The sequence below is a fragment of the Pongo abelii genome, chromosome 21 (assembly GCF_028885655.2).
Source record: "Pongo abelii isolate AG06213 chromosome 21, NHGRI_mPonAbe1-v2.0_pri, whole genome shotgun sequence".
NCBI classification, from domain to species: Eukaryota; Metazoa; Chordata; class Mammalia; order Primates; family Hominidae; genus Pongo; species Pongo abelii.
In genome coordinates, this window is record NC_072006.2 from 14862249 (window position 1) to 14877218 (window position 14970).

Genomic DNA, 14970 nt, shown 5'->3' on the forward strand with positions numbered 1-14970 from the left:
TCCCATCAAATGTGACACACGGTGAACAAGGTGGAGCTTGTTGGCTGCAGCCCTGGTGGCTGAGGAAAGTGCTCTCTGGATGCTGCATATGGAACCACTGTGTTCTCAGTGTGTAGATTCACAGATAGACATGAGTGAATAATAATAGAAAATGGCATGGAACAGTGGGCATCAATGTCAAGATGATGCTGGGTAACACCCTACAACTGGATGAACTAATGAGTGAAGAAGAGTATGAGAAATATGTAAAATCCATTGAGGAGTGAGAATGGGACCTCTCAATAAACTAGAATGAAACAACTTAATTCAGCATAGTTGTCTTAAATTAGTAATAGATGGAAGACATAAAATAGCAACTTTTGGCATTACCAGTGGATAAAGAAACTACTCCCAACACTGCTGCTGGAAGAAAATGCCCCTTTTCTAAAGATTTCAGACAAACACAATATGCATCTTTTTCATAATACTCTATGATTTTTAGGCTAGGCTCTAGTTATAATATTTAGAATTCATGAAGTTATCTGTGGTGAGAACTAGCTGTAAAAATTATGTATCTTGAGGATAACATTATATCTTCAGCTTTATATAATATTGTAACTTGCTTCTATCCATTCCTGGATTTGAGTCAAAATACCTAATGATCTTTGCATTGAAAATAATTTGGGAGTGGAGAAAACTTTTGTTAGTTGTACAATGTCAGATGAAGAACAATACTGTCTTTTTAAGTTTCAATAGTTTTAGGGCTACAGTGGTTTTTGGTTACCTGGATAAGTTCTTTAGTGCTGATTTCTGAGATTTTAGTGCATCCGTCACCTGTGCAGTGTACACTGTACCCAATATGCAGTCTTTTATCCCTCACCCCTACCGGCCAAGTCCCCAACGTCCATTATATCACTCTTATGCCTTTGCATCCTCATAGCTTATCTCCCACTTATGAGTGAGAACATATGATATTTGCTTTTCTATACCTGAGTTACTTCACTTGGAATAATGGCCTCCAGCTCTATCCAAGTTGCTGCAAAAGACATTATTTCATTCCTTTCTATGGTTGAATAGTATTTCATACTGTATATACCACATTTTCTTTATCTGTTTATTGGTTGATGGACACTTAGGTTGGCTACATATCTTTGCAATTGCAGATCGTCCTGCTGTAAACATGCATGTGCATGTGTCTTTTTCATATAATGACTTCTTTTCCTTTGGGTAGACACCTAGTAGTGGGATTACTGGATCAAATGGTAGTTCTACTTTTAGCTCTTTAAGGAATCTCCAAACTGTTTTCCATAGTGGTTGTACTAATTTACATTCCCACTGGCAGTGTAAAAGTGTTCCCTTTTCACCACATCCACACCAACATCTATTGTTTTTGATGTTTTAATTGTGGCCATTCTTGCAAGAGTAAGGTGGTATTTCATTGTGGTTTTAATTTGCATTTTCTTGATGATTAGTGATGTTAAACATTTTTTCATGTTTGTTGGCTGTTTGTACATCTTCTTTTGAAAAATATCTATTCATGCCGTTTGACCACTTTTTGATGGGATTGTTTTTTTCTTGCTGATCAGTTCGAGTTCCTTGTAGATTCTGGATACTAGTCCTTTGTTGGGTACATAGTTTGCAAATATTTTCTCCCACTCTGTGGGTTGTCTGTTTACTTTGCTGATTATTTCTTTTGCTGTGCAGAAACTTTTTAGTTTAATTAGGTCCAATTTATCTGTTGTTTTTTTTGTTTGTTTTTGCATTTGCTTTTGGGGTCTTAGTCATGAATTCTTTGCCTAAGCAAATGTCCAGAAGAGATTTTTTTAATGTTATCTTCTAGAATTTTTATGGCTTCAGGTCTTAGATTTAAGTCTTTAATCCATATTGAATTGATTTTTGCATGAGGTGAGAGATGAGTATCCAGTTTCATTCTTCTACATGTGACTTGCCAGTTTCCTCAGCACTATTTGTTGAATATGGTGTCCTTTTCCCACTTTATATTTTTCTTTGCTTTGTCAAAGACTAGTTGGCTGTTAAGTACTTGGCTTTATTTCTGGGTTCTCTATTCTGTTCTGTTGGTCTGCATGCATACTTTTATACCACTATTATGCTGCTGTGGCAACTATAACCTTGTAGTATAGTTTGAAGTCAGGTAATGAGATGCCTCCAGATTTGTTCTTTTTGCTTCATCTTGCTTTGGCTATGCAGGCTCTTTTATGGCTGCATATGAATTTTTGGATTGTTTTTTCTAGTTCTGTGAAGAATGGCGATGGTATTTTCATGGGAAGTGCACTGAATCTGTAGATTGCTTTTGGCAGTATGGTCATTTTCACAATATTGATTCTACCCATCCATGAGCATGGGATGTGTTTCCATTTGTTTGTGTCATCAGTGATTTCTTTCAGCAGTGTTTTGTAGTTTTCCTTGTAGATCTTTCACCTCCTTGGTTAAGTATATTCCTAGGGTTTTTTGTTTTGTTTTTTGTTTTTGTATTTGTGGGTTTTGTTTGTGTCTGTTGTAAAAGGGATTGAGTTCTCTATTTGATTCTCAGCTTGGTCATTGTTGGTATGTTGTAGTGCTACTGATTTGTGTACATTAATTTTGTAACCTGAGACTTTACTGAATTTGCTTATCAGATCTAAGAGCTTTTTGGATGAGTCTTTAGTGTTTTCTAGGTATATGATCATATCATCGGCAAACAGCAACAATTTGACTTTCTCTTTTCCAATTTGGATGCCCTTTATTTCTTTCTCTTGTTTGATTTCTCTGGCTATGACTTCCAGCACTATGTTGAATAGAAGTGGTGAAAGTGGACATCCTTGTCTTATTCCAGTTCTCAGAAGGAATGCTTTCAACTTTTCCTCATTCAATATGATGTTGACAATACTGTCTTAATTTTGCAATACACTGAATTCGCTGGTGCTGTTTATATACAGTGAAGCAACAGCTTGGCAGTAGAATAAGAAACAATATAGTAATAAAACAACTTCATTACTCATGAAAAAACATGCAGACAAAACCACTACTGACCAATTTGGTCTAATTGACATATATAAAATACTTCACTCAAAAACAGCAGAATATACATTCTTTTCAAGTATGCATAGAACATGGACAGTTTACCAAGATAGACCATATTATGGGCTATAAAACAAGACTCAATAAATTTAGGATTCAAGTCATCTGAGGTATGTTCTCTCATGACAAAAGACTTACAAGAAAATAAAACTGCAGATCAGTATTTCTCATGAACATTGATGAGGAAATTCTAATAAAAACTTAGCAAACTGGAAGATGGCAGATAGGAAACAGGGCTGACATGCAGCTCCCACTTGGATGGACAGAACAGCATGTGGAGATTCACACCATGAACTTTTGCTTCGGAAACCATCACAGGAGCATGCCAGGAAAACCAAAAGAAACCACAGATCCTTTGTAAGAAGCAGCAGACTGCTGCAGTTGCCACAAGACAGGCGAAAAACTGTGCATTCCCAAAGTGTAAGAGGGGGAATTTGCTTCTGAACACACATCCCACTGGGGAATCTGAAAATCCAGATTACAGGAGAAAGACTTAACCTCACCTACTGCTGAAATGGGTTTAGTGTGAAATATAAAGGTAGAAGCAGCAGTGGGAAGAACCTTGTAGGCACTCCCATTCTCCAGCTCAAGCCCAGGGAAGCCATCCCTGACTATATCTCACAGACATCCTCGGGGAAGGCAGCCCAGATTTTGGAAGGGGTCACAGGGTGAAAGAAACTTCCAACTGAACTTTGTAATAATTTTGACTGGCCACAAACCCTCTTGAGCAGAATCCTGGGGATGAATGGGAACCACTGCAGAAAGGAGTGTAGGAGTCACAGCCAACAGTGTGGGCAGATGAGGAGGGGTGTGGCCTGAAAGCCATACTTGCTTCCTCAGTGGAGAAACTTATAGCCTGGGGCTGGGTCTGAGTCCTACACACAGGCTGCCTGTAGATAAACTTGTCGCTCTTAGTAGAGCACAGCAAGAGCGAGACTGGCCTCACCAACTCCATGGGAGCTGGGTGAAACCTGTTGTTACTGGCTTTCCCCCCCTTCCCTGGTGACAGAGGCAGCCATAATTCCCTCTGGAACATAAACCCATGGGCCCACCACCCCCCTACACTCCAAAGTGGCTTCAGTAAGCCCTGCTCAAGGAGGGTCTGAGCTCAGACCTGCCTATTCCTACCCACACCTGATAGTATTTCTCTAACCACCCCAGTAGTCAATCACAAAAGACATAAAGGCTTGGAATCTTTATGGCCTCGCCCATCACCTGAGAAACCCAAATTCTTAGCCTGGCCAACACAGGGCAAGCTTATATCCCCCTTCTACTCTTGCAGCTGGTGCTCTCTCGAAAGTGCCACCTCCTGGCTTGAGGCCAACCAACTCAGGACATTACAGCAACTCATGAGAGAACAACCCTGCTCCAAGAAAGGAGAAAACAAAAACCAATTCCACTGCCTGAAACATCCTGGATAACCAGTGGTCCTGAGTCTGTCCACATGACAGCTTCACTGCTAGCATAACTAGCATTTGAGAAAGCCAGCACACTAAGCGTATCTACAACCAAGGACTCTCACAGAGCCTACTTCACTCCCCTGCCACCTCCACCAGAGCAGGTGCTGGTATTCATGGTTGGGAGACCTGAAGATAGATTGTATCACAGGACTCCTTGCAGACATTCCACAGCAATAACCCAGAGCCTGGTAGCCCCACTGAGTTACCAGACCCAGAAGATAAATAACAATCACTGCAATTTGGCTCTCAGGAAGTCCCATCTGTAGGGGAAGGGGGAGGGCACCACATCAAGGGATCACTTTGTGGGACAAAAGAATCGGAACAGCAGCCCTTGAGTTCTAGATTTTTCCACTGACATAGTCTACCCAAATGAGAAGGAACCAGAAAAGAAATTCTGGTAATATGACAAAACAAGGTTCTGTAACACCCCCAAAAGACCACACTAGCTCCCCAGCAACAGATCCAAACCAAGAAGAAATCTCTGAATTGCCAGCTAAAGAATTCAGAAGGTTATAAAGCAAGGAGATACCAGAGAAAGGTGAAAACCAACTTAAAATTTTTTTAAAAAAAAATACAAGATATTTATGAAAAATACTCCAGAGAAATAGATGTCATAAAGAAAAAAATATAGCTTCTGGAAATGAAAGACACACTTAGAGAGATACAAAATGCACTTGAAAGTTTCAACAGTAGACTAGAACAAGTAGAAGAAAGAACTTCAGAGCTTAAAGACAGGGCTTTCAAATTAACCCAATTAGACAAAGAAAAAAGAATTATTAAAAAATGAACAAAGCCTCCAAGAAATTTGGGATTATGTTAAATGGCCAAACCTAAGGATAACTGGTATTCCTGAGGAAGAAGAGAAATCTAAGTTTAGAAAACATATCTGAGGGAATAATCAAGGAAAACTTCCCTGCCCTCACTAGAGATCTAGACATCCAAATATAAGAAGCTCAAAGGGCCAGGTGCAGTGGCTCACACCTGTAATCCCAGCACTTTGGGAGGCTGAGGTGTGTGGATCATGAGGTCAGGAGATTGAGACCATCCTGACTAACATGGTGAAACCCCGTCTCTACTAAAAATACAAAAACAAAATTAGCCAAGCGTGGTGGTGGGCACCTGTAGTCCCAGCTACTTGGGAGGCTGTGGTGGGAGAATGACGTGAACCCAGGAGGTGGAGCCTGCAGTGAGCTGAGATGGCACCACTGCACTCCTGTCTGGGCAACAGAGCAAGACTCCGTCTCAAAAAAAAAAAAAAAAAAAAAAAAAAAGCTCAAAGAGAACATCTGGGCAATTCACTGGAAAAAGATCATCACCCAGGCACATGGTCATCAGGTTATCTAAAGTCAAAGTCAAGACAAAAGAAAGAAAATTAAGACCTGCGAGGCAGAAACATCAGGCCACCTATAAAGGAAAACGTATCAGATTTACAGCGGATTTCTCAGCAGAAACACTACAAGCCAGAAGGGATTGGGTCCTATCTTTAGCTCCTCAAACAAAATAATTGCCAGCCAAGAATTTTGTATCCAGCAAAACTAGCTTCATAAATGAAGGAGAGAGAAAGTGTTTTTCAGACAAACAAATGCTGAGAGAATTTGCCACTACCAAGCCAGCACTACAAGAAATACTAAAAAGAGTTCTAAATCTTGAAACAAATCTTCAAAATACATGAAAATAGAACCTCCATAAGCATAAATCTCACAGGGCCTATAAAACAATAACACAATGAAAAAAAAAACACCGAAGTATTCAGGCAACAACTAGCATGTTGAATAAAACAGTACCTCATATCTCAGTACTAACATTGAATGTAAATGGTGTAAATGTTCCACTTAAAAGACACAGAATGGCAGAATGGATAAACATTCACCAATCAAATATCTGCTGTCTTGAAGAGACTCACCTAATGCATAAGGGTTCCTATAAACTTACAGTCAATGGGTGGAAAAAGTTATTTCATGCAAATGGAAACCAAAAATGAGGAAGAGTAACTATTTTTACATCAGAGAAAACATACTTTAAAGCAACAACAATTAAAAAAAGGTGGGACATTATAAAATGATTTTTAAAAAATCAGTCCTACAGGAAAATACCCCAGTCCTAAATATATATGCACCTAACATGGTAGTTCCCAAATTTATAAAACAATTATTACTAGACATAAGAAATGAGATAGATGGCAACACAATAATAGTGGGGGACTTCAATACTCCATTGACAGCATGAGACAGGACATCATGACAGAAAGTCAACAAAAAAATGGACTTAAACTATACCCTAGAACTAATGGACTTAACAGATATTTATAGAACATTCAACACCCAACAACTGCAGAATATATATTCTTTTCATCAGCACATGGAACATTCTCCAAGATATGCCATATGATAGGCCACAAAACAAGTCTCAATAAACTTAAGAAAATTGAAATGATATCAAGTACCCTCTCAGACCACAGTAGAATAAAATTGGAAATTAACTCCAAAAGGAACCCTCAAAACTATACAAATACATGGAAGTTAAATAATCTGCACTTGAATGATCTTTGGGTCAACAGTGAAATCAAGATGGAAATAAAAAATTATTTGAACTGACTGATAATAGTGACACAATTTATCAAAACCTCTGGGACACAGCAAAAGTGGTGCTAAGAGGAAAGTTCACGGCATTAAGTGCCTACCTTGAAAAGTCTGAAAGAGCACAGATAGACAGTCTAAGGTCACACCTCAAGGAACTAGAGAAACAAGAACAAACCAAACCCAAACCCAACAGAAGAAAAGAAATAAAAAGATCAGAACAGGACTAAATGAAACGGTAACAAAAAAAATTCAAAAGATAAACGAAACAAAAAGCTGGGTCTTTGAAAAGATTAAGCAAAATTGGTAGACCATTAGCAAGATTAACCAAGAAAAGAAGAGAGAAGATCCAAATAGCCTCAATTAGAAATGAAATTTCTAATTGATATTACAACCAATACCACAGCAACACAAAAGATCATTCAAGACTGCTATGAACACCTTTATGTGCAAAAACTAGAAAATCTAGAGGAGACAGTTAAATTCCTGGAAATATACAACTCTCCTAGATTAAATCAGGAAGAAATAGAAACTCTGAACAGACCAATAACAAGTAGTGAGATTGAAACAATAATTTTAAAATTGCCAACAAAAAAAGTCCAGGACCAGATGAATTCACAGCTGAATTCTATCAGGCATTCAAAGAAGAATTGGTACCAATCTTACTGATACTGTTCCAGAAGATAAAGAAAGAGGTAATCCTCCTTAAATCATTTTATGAAGCCAGTATCACACAAAAACCAAAACCGGGAAAGGACATAACCAAAAAAGAAAACTATAGACTAATATTCCTGATGAACATAGATGCAAAAATCCTCAACAAAATGCTAGCTAACCAAATCCAACATCATGTCAAAAAGATAATACACCATGATCAAGTGGGTTTCATACCAGGGATGCAGGGTTTAACATATACAAGTTAATAAATGTGATATGTAACATAAACAGATTTAAAAACAAAAATCATATTATCATCTCAAAAGACACAGAGAAAGCATTTGACAATCCAGCATTCCTGTATGATTAAAACCCTCAGCAAAATTGGCATAAAAAGGACATACCTCAAGTAATAAAAGCCATCTATGACACACCCACAGCTAACATTATACTGAACAAGGAAAAGTTGAAATCATTCCCCCTGAGAACTGGAACAAGACAAGGATGCACATTTTCACCACTTTTATTCAACATAGTACTTAAAGTCCTAGCCAGAGCAATTAGACAAAAGAAAGCAACAAAAGCCATCCAAATTGGTAAAGAAGAGGCCAACTGTTGCTGTTCACTGATAATATGATTGTATACCTAGAAAACCCTAAGGACTCATCCAAAAAGCTCCTAGATCTGATAAATTCAGTAAAGTCTCAGGTTACAAAATCAGTGTACAAAAATCAGTAGCACTGCTATACACCAACAGTGACCAAGCTGAGAATCATATAGAGAATGCAATCCCTTTTACAACAGCTGCCAAACAAAACACAACAGCAACAACAACAACAAAAAAACAAAAAAATCCCAAAACAACAGCAACAAACCTCAAAAAAACAAACAAAAACCCTAGGAATATACTTAACCAAGAAGGTGAAAGACCTGTACAAGGAAAACTACGAAACACTGCTGAAAGAAATCACTGATGACACAAACAAATGGAAACACATCCCATGCTCATGGATGGGTAGAATCAATATTGTGAAAATGACCATACTGCCAAAAGCAATCTACAGATTCAGTGCACTTCCCATGAAAATACCATCATCATTCTTCACAGAACTAGAAAAAACAATCCTAAAATTCATATGGAGCCATAAAAGAGCCTACATAGCCAAAGCAAGACTAAGCAAAAAGAAGAAATCTGGGGGCATCACATTATGTGACTTCAAGCTGTACTACAAGGCTATAGTTACCAAAAAAGCATGGTACTGGTATAAAATAGGCATGTAGACCAACAGAACAGAATAGAGAACCCAGAAATAAAGCCAAATACTTAAGAGCCAACTAATCTTCAACAAAGCAAACAAAAACATAAAGTAGGAAAGGACACCGTATTCAACAAGTAGTGCTGGCAAAACTGGCAAGCCACATGTAGAAGAATGAAGCTGGATCCTCATCTCTCACCTTATACAAAGATCAACTCAAGGTGGATCAAAGACTTAAATCTAAGAGGTAAAGCCATAAAAATTCTAGAAGATAACATTGGAAAAAACTCTTCTAGACATTGGCTTAGGCAAAGACCAAGAACCCAAAAGCAAATGCAACAAAAACAAAGATAAATAGATGGGACCTAATTAAACTAAAAAGCTTCTGCACAGCAGAAGAAATAACCAGCAGAGTAAACAGCCCACAGAGTGGGAGGAAATCTTTGCAAACTGTATATCTGACAAAGAACTAGTATCCAGAATCTACAAAGAACTCAGATGAATCAGCAAGCAAGAAACAAATAATCCCATCAAAAAGTAGGCAAAGGACATGAATAGAGAATCCTCAAAAGAAGATTTACAAACAGCCAACAAACATATGAAAAAATGCTCAACACCACTAATTATCAGGGAAATGCAAATCAGAACCACAATGGAATATCACCTTACTCCTACAAGAATGGCTATAATTTAAAAATAAAAAAACAACAGATGTTGGCTTGGATGTGGTGAAAAGGGAAGTGTTTTTCAATGCTGGTGGGAATGTAAACTAGTACAAGCACTATCGAAAACAGCATGGAGATTCCTTAAAGAATTAAAAGTAGAACTACCATTTGATCCAGCAGTCCCACTACTGGGTGTCTACCGAGTGGAAAAGAAGTCATTATATGAAAAATACACTTGCACAAGCATGTTTATAACAGCACAATTCCCAATTGCAAAAATATGGAACCAGACTAAATGCCCATCAACATAGAGTCTTTTATTTACACATTGGGTACAGTATACACTGCTTGGATGATGGGTGCACTAAAATCTCAGAAATCACTAAGGAAGTTTTCCATGCAACCAAACACCAACTGTTCTTCCAAAAGTATTGAAATAAATGTAAAAATTAGCAAACTGAGTCAATATACAAAAAGGATAATCATGACTGAGTAGGGTTTATTCTAGGAATGCAAGTTTGGTTTAACATAAGAAAATCGGTGTAATTCACCATTTTAACAAACTAAAAAAAAACCATATGTTTATCACATAAATGTATAAAAGACATTTGAAAATCTAACATTAATTCCTCACAAAGACTCTTAGCACTTTTTCAATTTGACAAAGGTTATTTTTGAAAAACTTACAGCAAACATCACACATAATGGTGAAGGACTAATTGTTTTACCCTTAAAGTCAGGAACAAGTTAAGAATGTCTGCTCTCACCACTTCTAATCAAAATTGTACTGGAGATTTGAACCAGGGCAAAAAGATAGGAAAAGAAGTGAAAGGCATCCAGATTAAAAAGGAATAATTAAAACTTATCTTTTACTCACAGACAACATGACTACCTATGAAAAAAAAACTGATGGAATCTACAAAACAGCTACTAAAACTAATATATACAAAATTAATATACAAAATTTAGTTGTATCTCTGTATAATAGCAATGAACAATCAGATTGAAATACCATCTACAACAGTACAAATATGTTAAATACTTATAGATTAAATCTGACGAAAGATATTCAAGACTTCTACGGTGAAAACTACAAAACATTTCTGAGAGAAATTAAAGAAGACCTAAATACATGGGGAGATATTCTATGTTCGTGGGATATTGAATGTTTAAATCAGTTCTTCGCAAATTCAGTAAAATCCCAATCACATTTTCAGCAGAAATTTTTATAGAACTTTAATTAATTGATTCTAAAATTTATGTGAAAATGGAGATAACCTAAAACAGCCAGAGCAACTTTGAAAAAGAACAAAGCTATAGGATAACACTAACTGATTTCAAGATTAATTATTGTAAGATTGTTTTTTTTTCTCTCTCTATTGCCCAGGCTGGAGTGCAGTGGCATGATCTCAGCTCACTGCAACCTCTGCCTCCCAGGTTCAAGTGATACTCATGCCTCAGCCTTCTGAGTAGCTGGTACAGGTGTGAACCACCACGCCTAGATTTTTTTGTATGTATTTTTAGTAGAGATGGGGTTTTGCTATGTTGGCCAGGCTGGTCTTGAACTTTCAGCCTCAAGTGATCCGCCCACCTTGGCCTCCCAAAGTACTGGAATTACATGTGTGAGCCATTATGCCTGGACTAATTATTATAAGATTATTGTAATGAAGATAGTGTAATATTGGTGCTAAGGTCAACAGTAGGTTAATGGAATAGAATAAGAAAACTCAGAAATAAACTCAATGTATAGACAACTGATTTTTGACAAAGGCACATGGCAATGTAGTGGAGAAAGAATAGTCTTTTCTCTCTGAAACAGTTGAATATCCATATACAAACTTTTAAAAAACCCAATCCATACCTCATACCATATACAAAAATTAGCTGCAAATGAATCATAGACTTGAATGTAGAATTCAAACCAATATAACCTCTAGAGAAAACATAACATAGGAGAAAATCTTTGCGACCTTGGGTTAGGTAAGATTTCTTAGAAACAAAATTAAAAGCACAGTACGTAAAAGAACAAACTGACCAATTAGATGTCATCAAAATTTAAAACCTTTTCTTTTTGAAAAGTACTGTTAAGAGAATGAAAAGACAAGCTACAGACTGGGAGAAAATATTTGCAAATTACATATCTGACAGAGGACTTGTTTCTACAACATATTTTTTTAAAACTCTCAAAACACAATAATACAAAATAAAAAAACTAATTAAAAATAGGCAAAAGGTTTGAACTTTCCAAAATAAGACATCACATGAAATGACACTCAATCTCATTAGTCATTAGAGAAATGCAAATTAAAACCACAATCAAATACAACTACACATCTATTAGAATGACCAAAACTAGAAAGATTAAGCATTCCAAGTGTTGGTGAGGTTGTGGAGGTGCATCCGCACCGTGGATACTATTCACCAACAAAGAGGACTAAACCACTGATGCGTGCAACAGCATGGATGAATTTCAAAATAAACGTGCTGAGTGAAAGAAGCCAGATCAAAAAAGAATAAATACTATTTGATTTCAGTAATATAAAATTACGGCAAGTACAAACTATAATGACAAAAATCATATCAGTATTTGCCTGTGGTTGGCAGAGTAGAAAGGATGGGAGTGAGAGGCACGTGGGAACATGGAAGCTTGGGGAGCAATGTGTCATGTTCATTATCTTGATCGTGGTGATATTTTTATAGGTGTACATATAAATCAAAGCTTTTCAAAAAGGATACTTCACATATATGTAGCTTATTTTATGTCAATTCTATTAGGTTGGCACAAATTACTTTTGGTGCACAAATAATTGCAGTTTTTGCCATTACTTTAATGTAATTACTTTTGGTATGATTACTTTTGCACCATCATAATACCTCAATACAGTAGTTTTTTTTAGAAAAAACTTAGTGCACCTTTCAAGTTAAACAGAAGAATACGAATAATAGAGTAATAACTAACATCTCCAGAGAATCAGGAGGCGCCTGCACTATGCTAAGCATCTGTTTCTCTATCTGTCTGTCTTTATTTTATCCTCATAACAGCCTTATGAAATAGATGCTCTTCTCATCCCCTTTTCACAGAGGAGGAAACTGAGGTTACATAATTTTCCCAATGCCACAAGGCCAGTAAGCTGTAGAACCAGCGTCTGAACCCCGGCAGCTTGCTCCAGAGCTTGGACTCTAAACCACTGTAGGTGTCGATTAATTTTCATGTTTTGCTGTCATCATTTCCAGGGAAATATTGCCAGAGAAGCTGCATCTGAGGAAGCTTTAACAGCAGTCCAAAGTGGAAATGTTAGTGAATCAGAGGTAGGGTTTGAGGAGGGCCTTTGCGTGCCCTCTAGCCACCCCATGGGTTTCACACCTTTCTACTTCAGAGGATTTGTGCCCTTTCCTCCTCCCAAACTGCCTGCCTGTCTCCACCAGTTCACACCTACCACCTCCTTTAGGACTTGCTGCACCAAGCCTCACCTCCTTACCTCTTCCCCTGCTATGATTAATCTTTTTTTCTGTATCCTCTGCATGGCCTGGACTGTAAGTTGCATTTTCTACATAAATTATTTGCAAAAATTTTAGTACATACAGCTTATCTCTCCTTCCCATTGCCCCAAAAGAAAACATTTTGGAGAGGCAAGACATTTGTAAGAGTTTTCTCTGTATCATATGCACATACATACACTCCTGTCCGTGTCTAGGTGTGTTATTAATGTATGTCATTTACATGCATCTCAGGATTTTGGAAGTCCTCCCTCCTGTTACAAATTCAGGCCAAGGGGCATAGCATCTTCCACGAGTGCAGTGGCTATCCCTGGGGACTTCACCATCTTTTGTTGGTTTCCCTTCAACCCGCCCATGCCTTTGCAAGTGGTCTGTTTACCACTCCATTGGAGTGTCCCTTCTGTTCCCTGCCAGAAGCCTTGCGGTTCAGGAAGAGATTGGCAGGGTCCTGTGAACCCTGCTCAGGATCTCAGGCTTTTCCTAAGAAGCAGAGGAGGGTGTTATAGGCTTTTGAGTGGGAGGTTGGTACAATAAGGCATTTTCATTCCCTGATGATGAGCACAGTCCTGGAATTTCAGTAGTTTCCCAAGAGCCTCTTGGTGATGGATGGACTGACTCAGCAACAGAAGCCTAGAGAACCCTTGAGAAGGGAATGGAACATGGGGCTTAGTCATATCCATAGAGGCACTGGGACAGATTCACTGAACACTAAGCCCAGACACTGAAGTTCTGCCAGAGGGCCAGGTTCTCCAACCCCTCTCCTGTCCAGATTCTGACCAGTGAAGGAGTCTACCCAGAAGTCAGCTAGGGATTGAAGTACCCCTTTCTCATGGCTAACACTGAACCAGAGAACAGTTAAGCTAGGACCGAGAACACAAATGGACTTCCCATTTCTCCTTACTGAATTAAATGCCCCCATGTGGTTGTAGGCAGGCCTCACCTGTGGGGCAGGGTCTCCCCACTCCCAGCTAATTGCATGGAGGGGAGGAGAAAACACACAACCTGGGAGCAGGATGTGCTGCCAGAAAGAGACAGCACAATGCAGACACAGGGTCCAGTTTTTGAATCTCACATTGGCATATGCTGTTGGTGCCCCACCCATATCCTCTAGCACTTATTCTTCCTGAGCACTCTGTGAGGACGAGGACTGCAAGTGCCTGGTCTTTCTTCCATGCCATGTTTGCAGCAGGGCAGGCTGTTTGGGGAAGCAGCCATCAGCCAGTGACTGAAGGGATTGGAGAATCAATTTGCCAGCTCCTTCACCTCTTAGATGGGACCACTCTGCACTGTGTTCTCTAGGCTCCCGGAGATCCAGGTGGGGATGATTCACCATAGTCACCCACATCTTGAAACACCCCATGCTGGCAGCCTCCCCTTCCTCACCTCGCACACCACTCCTCTTACAGAATTTCCTGGCTTTGCTCCCCAAGTAAACTACTGACTCTCAGACACTTAATTCAGGGTGTGTTTCTGGGGCAACCCACACGAGGAGACTCACTGACCAGTTGGTCACTCCCTGTGCCCTAGGGAGGAAAGTCGGGGTGTAGAAGAGGAGAGCAGTTTTCTCTCTAATATTCCTAAGAGGGTAGCCATTCCCTTATGAACCCAAGCAAGGATGTGGATGGAGGGACAGGATGCCTGCCCCCACCACTGCATCAAACATGTTGGAACCCCAGAAGACACCTGAGTCAACAAGGTGGATTGATCTCCTATTTTTATCTCCTCTCCCTACCAGAGAAAAACACTGAAATGACAGTAGAGGAATAAAAAGGGCACAAATCCACAAAGATGAGATGGAGAG

The 14970-nt window shown here is 38.7% G+C and overlaps 1 protein-coding gene across 4 annotated transcripts in view; it reads left to right on the forward strand.

The window, feature by feature from the left end:
• Positions 1 to 14970, forward strand: part of CFAP61 (cilia and flagella associated protein 61) — a 307569-nt gene that overhangs the window by 93798 nt on the left and 198801 nt on the right. For 3 of the 4 annotated variants that reach the window (XM_054541626.2, XM_054541628.2, XM_054541629.2), the window contains exon 10: positions 12906 to 12980. The exons of the other annotated variant lie outside the window; for it this stretch is intronic. In XM_054541626.2, the coding sequence (XP_054397601.2) occupies positions 12906 to 12980 (75 nt within the window). The remainder of the gene's footprint in view (positions 1 to 12905; positions 12981 to 14970) is intronic. 4 annotated transcript variants of the gene reach the window in all.